Source organism: Trachymyrmex septentrionalis, unplaced genomic scaffold (assembly GCF_001594115.1).
Source record: "Trachymyrmex septentrionalis isolate Tsep2-gDNA-1 unplaced genomic scaffold, Tsep1.0 scaffold24, whole genome shotgun sequence".
Classification (NCBI taxonomy): domain Eukaryota; kingdom Metazoa; phylum Arthropoda; class Insecta; order Hymenoptera; family Formicidae; genus Trachymyrmex; species Trachymyrmex septentrionalis.
This window is the reverse complement of record NW_017305397.1, coordinates 151,826-161,550: the sequence shown is the minus strand read 5'-3', so window position 1 is coordinate 161,550 and position 9,725 is coordinate 151,826. Positions and strand designations below refer to the sequence as shown.

The 9,725-nt window shown below is 33.7% G+C and overlaps 1 protein-coding gene across 1 annotated transcript in view; it reads right to left on the bottom strand.

The window, feature by feature from the left end:
- Nucleotides 1-4,238: 4,238 nt before the first annotated feature.
- The window catches only part of LOC108748619, a 97,181-nt gene continuing 91,694 nt past the window's right edge, over nt 4,239-9,725 (bottom strand). Inside the window, exon 3 of the mRNA XM_018486867.1 lies at nt 4,239-4,319. Within this exon, the coding sequence (XP_018342369.1) occupies nt 4,239-4,319 (81 nt within the window). The remainder of the gene's footprint in view (nt 4,320-9,725) is intronic.

Genomic DNA, 9,725 nt, shown 5'->3' with positions numbered 1-9,725 from the left:
GGTGCATATTGTTGTGAAATTCTAATTTAACTAAAGCATAGTGGCGCATTGGCGGTATTGATTTTGAAATACAATTTATACCATACGGTTCACTCTATTGTCGGAAACGACGCCGCATACTGTCTACTGTATCAAAATGTAGCTTTGTCAGGCTACATTTAATTTCATTATAAATTGATCATTAGGTCGTATGCGGTATAGAAGTTATTCATGGTATTGTAATCGCATGAATTTATAGAAAATGTATTGTATTATATTTCCGATTCCAGTTTGATTGCACAAACTGCATTAATATTAAAGGATTGAAATATATTACTTAAAACGTATTAACACTTGTGAAAAAGTTCTGATAGTTGAATGCAAAAAAGATATTTTATACTTAAAGTATTACATTAGGGGTTTTACAGTTTAACAAATAACAATCATAAAAAAATATCTTAAAAAATTATAAAAATTATTCTTGGATAGTTTTTTTTTTAATTATTTTGTTTTCTTCTGTGATTTTTTTTTAGTAAATAAAAAATGAGCAAGTGCATAAAAATTGTCATATTTTTTAGTTACCTTTAATTTAGATGAATTGTTCTTTGTTATATATAATATTTCCTATTTAATTTGGTGATTTGATTTGCTTATGGAAATTAGCTTATTAAAAAAGTGACTCATCGATCATTTTAAATATTCTTGCCTTTACATTTTCAATTCGACAATCTTAAAGTGCTTGAGGCAATAGACTTTCTTTATGCATTAATTTATGAAGGATTGAAATGATTAATTATGAATTCAGATGACGTGAAATATTTGATTGAAATCTATACAGGCATACGAGAATAAGTGATATAATGAATGAGACGATATAGTGTTTCGTAGGAATATATTTTGTAGGTGCTATAATGTTAGACAGCTGAATAGCAAGCTTCATTTAGCATTCTTATTTGCGTTGAAATGTCTGCCGCGGGTCTGCGTTTCCATTTATCGAGAGGAAAATCGAACTTTCAGACAGAGAGAAAAAGAGCGTCCCGTCGCCGCCAGCTTTTGCGTTGTCCTTTCATCGTCGAGAATTTAATCGAAACTCGATCAGTTCTACTTGGCGACGTACCGTTTCGCAAAATATTCCCAGAAATAATGGCGCTATTCGATACTCAATGGAAAGTAGCGGCGAAGAACGAATAACAGTGGCGCTACGTTCTGTATGTCTGATCAAAATTGATCGCTATCACTTGACTTCCCGCGCGAATCAATGAAATATACGTCGACGTAATTGATGTTTACAAATTGAATGATTTTAAATTTAAAATTGTTGAGTCATCGTTATATATTATAATATCGCTATTGATTGCATTTTTTTTAATTTTTTGTCGATTTTTGCCAATTGATTCTTGGATATTTATAAAGCTTTATTAATGTCTTAAGTGTTTCAAATTGTTACGATCTATCTCAGCGTTGCTGAGATTATGATGATTATAGTGATAATAATCTGCACGTTTTCGAAGATTTATAATCTTATCATGGCAATCTGTTTGACGTGATCGCAGTTTGTGCTTTCATTTGTGAGACAAATTGAACGATCTTAATATTTTCGCATTTTTGCACTTATACGACCCATTTTCTCAAGCACGGAAATTCCAAGTGGCTTTATGGAACAGGCGTGCCGTGTAACAAAGCCAATAAAGCAACATTGATTGACTGCGACGTGATTAATTATGATGAATGAGTCACTCGAGCAATAGTGTGATTCCATTTCATCATGGACTTTGCAGCTTTGGTGATATTGTATGGGATATGAAAGAAAGTATAATCTGTCATAATCGGCTGGATAATTATCTGACGATTTTTAATTTTGTGAGACCAATTCTGAAATATTCTAGAAACGTATTTTCTGATATCAAAGATATATATCTATGTTGAATTAGAATTTCTTTTAAATAATATAGAATTTTTATAATGAAATATGTATAGCACAATAATATGATATCTTTATACATTATTTCGAATATATAATTTTGTTTTATTCTATCGAATATAATAATCATTTATCTGTATTTATTCAATTAAACAAAAATTAATCTCCGTTATAATTATACATATTTCATTAAATTTTTTGCGGATATGCGCGCGACCTTGTGAATATTTTTTTATGGTCTTTAAACTTTGAAATTTTATAATTCTTCCGTGTAAATTGTGCCTGCGTCCCTCCGCTTTTAATACAAAAGCTTTGAGATCTGTTGAAGCCACTGATGAAATAAACGTGTCATGCAAATGCGTCGCATATATACTATCGCGGTTTTTAGAACATTTCGGCACGTAGACCTAAATATTTCACGCTTCGCTCGCGGTTAGGTAATCTTGAATATCGATATTCACCGCGTTCGGGCCTCGGTATATCTTTCATAGCGTGAATATTCATGCTTCCACATATGTATACGTAACGTCTGTAACGGCATCAATTTATAGATCTTGCTGCACAGGATTCAATATACAGAGCGCGGAATAGCTACGCATCCTTCACTCCCACTGTAAATATCGCAACCGTTCGTATAATCGTGACAGCGGCAAAAATTAAATGATAGTAAAAAGTCACACTAGCTAATGGAACGCAATTTCATGAGCATAAATCTTCGTCTTCTTTCTTCTAAATTTTTTAGAACGTGTTAATATATCAGAACAAAACTTAAATGAAACTTACTTTAAATAGAAGCTACTGCACCCAGGAATATTAAAAATTCGGATCCTGCGGGAAATAGCGTAGAATATAATTGATCCTATTTAAAGAACAATATAGAAAAATTCACCTTGAAAAATATAAAATTCCTCTTGCTTTCCAATTTTGTATACGTTTAAAATATTGAAAAGAATTTTTAGTATTTTTTATTCTTAATATTTACTCTTTTACCTTTATGTATTAGTTACTATGTGAATTTTTTAAATTAACAGTGCTATTTATAGTCATTTTTGCCTTTTCGAAATGATCATTTCCGGAATAGTACCGATTTTTCCTGAATGCGGTCCTAATATCCTAGTAATTCTGGAGCATTCCCTCTCCCATAAAGGTTACTCACAATTTTGGCGTCGTTCTTTCCCTTCGTTCGCTACGTATGCCAACACCCATTTCCGTGCCATTATCGCGCCCGTTTTCACAGCGCGAGGCTCTCTTTTCGCTTTTTCCAGTATCCGTAAGCACCCCCTTACTCGTTTCTCTAACCCCCAGGTTGGCATGGTTTTTCCGCGCTTATCTACGCGCACTTATTTGCCGGGGCTATCTGGAAATTTAACGCCTGCGCCCTCACCAGGAAGATCACCGCCATTCCGACAGCCACCCACCGTGCTCGTTCGAAACTATCTCACACGTTCCCTGACCTCTCCACGTCCACGTACACATACAGACATGCACACGTACACTATTCACGCACTCGTCGCTTTTTCGACGGTAGAAAATTCTGATCGGACATTATCCTAGCGCACCTCTCACTCGTGGCTCGTAGACCTTGTTACTCTACGTTGTAGGTACGAGTGTTGGCTATATTACAGGCTACGTAGAATTTTATTACGAGGAAATTTTCGCGAAATTTGTTTGCATTTGTAATACAGAATTCTTTTATTTTATTTCTGAAAATGACAGAGTGTGAGTTGTCAATCAATTAAACTCTTACAGATTTTTAAATAATATTCTTTTCTAATTAATATAAAGCAAAAATAATATTTCTAAATAAAGCATTGATTTTCAACACGTATAAAATTATGGAATTGATTGAATATATTTAACTGTATAGCAGTTTAATTGTAAGATTAGGATATACTAGATTTTCTGTAAAAATAAAGAATTTAATTTTTGCTACACATTAATTTGCAAGTGACAATGTTGACGATAGCTAGAACAATTCTCTCTCGCAAACAATACAAAGTGAAGAATCTCGAGAAGGATCACTTCGTTTCACGCGCGTTTTTCGTGAAAGTGATCGCGTTTGGCTCTGAGAATTTTTGTCTTTTCGATACTTCCATACGTTCCACTGTCGTCATGTCGCAGTATCATCCGCGCAAAAAAAGTGAGCCTTAAGTCTAAAGTACAGACGCTGTCTCGGAACGTGTTTTAAAGCTTACAGATTAGCTTGACAAAAATCATTTAGAATGCACCGTGCGCGTCGGATTATATCTCTCTTCGGATGATACCTCTCCTTTGTCTTCCTTCCGTCGACATGCTGGTCCAGGGAAGAAAGGGCCGTCACGTATTATAGAGCGCACTACTAGCAGTCGTCCTGAGTCGAGGACGATTGCAAAAGTGCTGCCACTCGTTCCGAAAAATCGCCTGAAGCTGCACCTGAACACTGAAAATAAAGATATCGCTACGTTGATATAGCTTTCAATTTTTTTTAGCTTGGAATTATGGAAGAGAATACAATGAATGATAAAAATGTTTACTAAGTTAAATTATTTCCTAAATTATTTCCTAAATGTTATTAAAATTGATCCAATGTCGATCACTTTTTTAAATGCGCCGATATTTAAAGATGCTTTTTATGTATGAACTAAACACAAGGGAAGAATTAAAAGATATTTTAATATTTGTTTTTCTAAGAATTTAGTTTAGCAATGTGCAAATATATTAATAGTATAAATATTATTTATTTTTTTCTTCTTTATGTTAAACAACAAGAAATAACGTGTTTATAGAAGTAAAATTAGGTATTTAATAATATGGTCGTGTTTCTCGCATCTATCTCTTCCTTTTTTGTTTTTTACTTTTTGTTGTATCTGTTGAATAGTTTCGGTTGGGGTTGAAATTAAGAAACGCACGTGCGAATAAGTGTCATGATTCCTCCATTACGACACTATTACTGTGTCTCTTCTTTTCCTATCTTACGTTTATCACATTGTCGCATATGGACAAGTTTATAACAATTATTGACGTTGTAATTCGTATTACACATAAGAAATGAAATATGTTTTTACATATTTTACAATTATTTTCTTTGCTCTCTTTACTATTTAAATTATTTTATTATAGCATATTTTTTCGTAATATTTTTTTTTATTATCTTTTCCAATTATTTATTCAAAATTAATATAATAAATAGAAATGGAGAAATTTAACGATCAGATTATAGAAAATTGATACTAAAATTTTTTTGTCATAGCATAACTGTCTTTGATAGGCAAAAATAAAAAGGCAATGGGATGAAAAGTTACAAAACATTCGACACTCTGGTGAGATAGAAATTCGAGAGGTTGCACGTGATTAAATTGCAGCTAGGGCGTTCGCCGCATTTCATTTCCCATGGGAAGTGACAGCTTGAAATTTTAATGTTGACTGAAGTCGGAGGTGGCGATGAGATCAAGTCGATTCACACTCACACCCCTTCTTTTTGGAACGATAATGTTTATTTCAATATATTATCTTTCGTAGAGAGATTAATTATTAAACATATATGCATATGACTTTTATACACTATAAGCAAAGTAAATTAATACAAGTATAATTAATAATAAAAATAAGTGCGAATAGTTTTTCTATTTTTTTATACGAATAACATGTAGAATCCACATATTCTGCGTATAATAATATAATATATACACTGAGAAAAATTTCTGGTTAAAAATGAAGCAGTAGATTTCATAATATTAGTCGATCAGAATTCTGAATATCATGATTGAACATCTGATTATCTCGACTAGAATTCCGATTGATATGATCAGAATCTGGTTTGTTTTTTTTTCGATCAGAAATTCTTCTCAAAGTAGATGATATTCATGACTTAGTTTAATGACTTGATTTTGTATTTAAATATTTTAATTTATTATTTGATTTAATATAGATTCATCTATTTAAGCAAAGAAAAAAACATGTTCATATAACATATAATTATAATATAATATAGATAATATTTAATTTGTAATACGCTTATACTTATTGTTTATAGATTAAAAATATATGTTAGAAAATAAATATAACTGCATATGTTTAAATTTAAAAATAAATCCGATGGGATTAGAATTAAAGGATCTGATATTAAAAAAAGATTAAGGATTCGAATGTGATGTTTGCGCGCGATCTCTCTCTTTCCTTCTTGTCTTTCTTTCTACCTGTCTATCCATCTGTCTATCTTTCTATCTGTCCTGCTTTCAGTGTACCGGTGTGTCGTCAATGAAAACTTGAAAAGTTTCGCTCTCCTTCGCGAGATCGCTGAAAGCGCAGACGATGTTGATTTCCCAACGGGGTGTCGCTCGTCTATAAATCTACACCCAGGGTTTGTTTAGTTGGCTGTGTGCGCCGCAAGCGGTGCTCGCCGCCGTGTATTTTTGAGTGACGCGAGAGGATATCCCACCGAGCGGAAGTTTTGCGTCGTTGAGCTTAAACGCGGGTTATGCTTACGATCGAGAAATGGGGAAACAGTGGTCGTTTTGTCGGTTCACGGGTCGTTTCTCGCGACGCGACCACTATTTTTACGGTGCGGGGAACACCTCGGCAATTATACGACGCACCGCGGCATTTATTTCAGGGTCGTGTCGTGGACTTTAAAATTACGTTCGCGTGCTGTTTTTCACCTAGGTATTGTCCATTTTTTTCTCACGCGGACAGTAAGCCGCACGAACAGGAAAGAAATAATAAATTGTTCTTTATTTTAATATCTTGCTGTTGCGTCTATATGCAAAAAGATATTAATGAGTCGCCTGAAGAATCTGTAACGATATTTATAATATACATTACGAGAAAAGTGTAACTTGTGGAGAATTAATTTCTGTATTTACATACTTTTATAAGTATTATAGCCTTAGCTGAGTTTTGAGAACGTATTATATTTTAAAATAATTAAATAAGTTTTAAGAATAACGATTAAATTGCAAGTATAGTTATTATTACGAATATTTTTGACGTAAAATTATGCTAAAATTATTAATACGAGGTGAACTTAGGGCAAAGTGAGTTCATTAATAAGATCGAATATTAATTATTATTAATTATTATTAATACGATTAAGGAAACAGAAATTTATTTCGCAGTTGGTGCCACAATTTTTAAAAAAGTCGACAACAAGCTCGGTACGGAAGGTAACTCGTCCTGAAAATATACGAGAACTCTCAAAGTGTAAATTCCACAGGAATTTGTGGAGAACACTGTGGTCTCGGTGCTTAAACAAATATCCTTAGGGATCCTTTCGACTAACGAGCGCGGTTTTCTCGCAACAAACGCAAAAGTGATAAAGATTCGGTATAATAGCGATCCGTGATTTGTGAAGTCCATTTTTGATATAAAATTACGTGAAAAGAGATTGTGTGAATTTATGGATTTATCCTATTCCTGCGCACAGAGAGTTTTTTACTTTGTCCAGTAAAGCTCAAAAAGCATGAAGTCCGATTTGCTGCCAGCTTGCGGGGAGATTCTCATCCCTTTAGGCTACTCTTCTTTTCTACGTGCCCCTCCACTCCAGTCTTTTTATGCCGCTTTGCCACGTTTTCTCGCAATTTCTCGGTGTAGATTCTTTCTCCTTTTTCAGATCCCCTCTCCCCCCCCCTCCCGGTCTTCTTTCCTCTCAATCTCTCGTTTCACTTCTCTTCCGGCTCTCGCTTATCTTTCTTTTTCCTTATTTAACCTCAACGAGATAAACTGAAGCTCGGAGAGATGACCGCCGTGCGAAATATCATTGGTCTCGCGTAAGTATAATATTACGAAGGCAATGGGAATAAAAAGAAAATAGCTAGAAAATTTTCCGGTATCAGGAAGCATACTATGGAAATTTACAGTTCTACTCTCGTAATGAACCTTTCTTCTACCTGACTGACAGTACGATAAATATCGTTGAAAATACACGGTATGTTTTCAAGTAGAAAAATATTTCTTTACGATATTATTTAGGAAAAAAGATTTAGTTACGAAAGATACGATAACGATAATGTATATATAAAGAGAGACGTTTCGTATAGAATACAATTACAGATGATAGAACGATCGTGCTGTACCAAACGGATATAGAAAATTTACATAGCACAGAAAACCAAGAGTGATGAGTTAGAGCCACACGTTCATGCGATTGCAAATATTGCAGACTCGAAATATCAGCGCGAACTGTAAAGTAACTGTTAAATAGACTTTATTGATTTTAGGCGTTCATCGGTAAATTCTGGCCGTGTGTACTGGTAACAGTAAATTCAATCCAACTCTATTTGCTGGCCGACTGTTTCATTAGATAACGATTACCGTCGGCAAACGCGCGTTTGTAGGTAAAGCAAACGATACTCGAACGTTATATCCGAAGCCTCTCGGTTTATGTACGCGCAATTATTATGCAGGCCGTGCACACGGTGTGTGCGGCCCATTACGCATCGCATGCGTATCACACAATTAATTTATGTAGATACGCGCGCGTCGTAATCGCGCACGCATACCGCTGCATTGCCGTTGCAGAACATCGCGTTGCGCGACGCTCCTTCTATTTCTCTCTCCCGCTCCCTTTCTCGTATAAAAGACTTCATCTATAATTGCATTAGTTAATATCTCCGCATCATTGTGAACGCAATGCAGTTACCAAACGCAGTTTTACGAAGTACGCAAAGTTCTACTGTTGCTCGTTATCTTTGCTCAATCGTGCACTGTAAATACTGGAGGCTTATAAAAAGAATGATAGCAAAAACGTAATAAGAGCAACGAATTATTCAAATATTTTTATTTTTATTTAATTTTAATGTTATCTTTATTTAATTGGTCAAACAACTTAATTTAATGAGAGTTGTTTATAGATGCGAGTGTATTAATTATTTTGCATTTCTTCTAAATATCTACATATACATTAAAAGTTGAGAAAATTTGAAAATAAGATTTTGCAAAAAAATTGTATAAAATATGCTTCTCATAAATTTTTTTTTTTTTTTCAAATAGTAGTTCACTCTTTTGTTTTTATTATAATCTTTCCATTAATTACTATTACTGCAATAATGTCACAATTTTAACAAAGCGCACTGGCGAACCCTGACATTAATCATATTACGATTAATGCAAACTTGACAAATGATGAACGTACATACGCACACACACTCACGCAGTTGTCGAGCAAAGGGTAATTGATATGAGTCTCTCGTATCGACGCAACACGTGTGAGAGGTATAATTGCGCCGTGCTGTCGCTGCGAAAAGTGTAATTTGATGACAATGCAATGCTAATTACATTGGTATAAACCGGTTTAACGTTATTTCCGCGTAATAAGTATACACGTTACGATACACTCGGTACATATTGTCATTATATCTGTTGATGAAAAGATAAGGGAATAAAATACGAGAATTAAGATTTGTACAGTGCATCGCACTTTAAAGAGAATATTTTGGAAAAGGATAATATGTAAAAGGAAACGTGAATAAACATTTTTGTCTATTGCTTAAAGTTTTAGCATAATTATTTGTTGTTTTCTACAAAACTGACAAATGTGTAAAGTATTTTAGAATTCACCTTGTGTCACTTTTTCGAATTTTGCAATTTATATTTAGCTAATGCAGATCATTAAATCCAAAAATATTAAATAATATGTAAACATATAGAAATGTATACGAATAAATATGAAACTATCAGTGAAATGTAAAAAAGCCCATCGGAGCCTACATCAGCTAAACAGAAAATTCTTTATTTTCATGTGAATGTAACAATACGAATAAAAAAAACCGTTTCGACCCTCAATTCGGGTCCTTATCGATATAAACTATAAACGGAAAAAATACAAATTACATAAGTAATGCAAATTCTA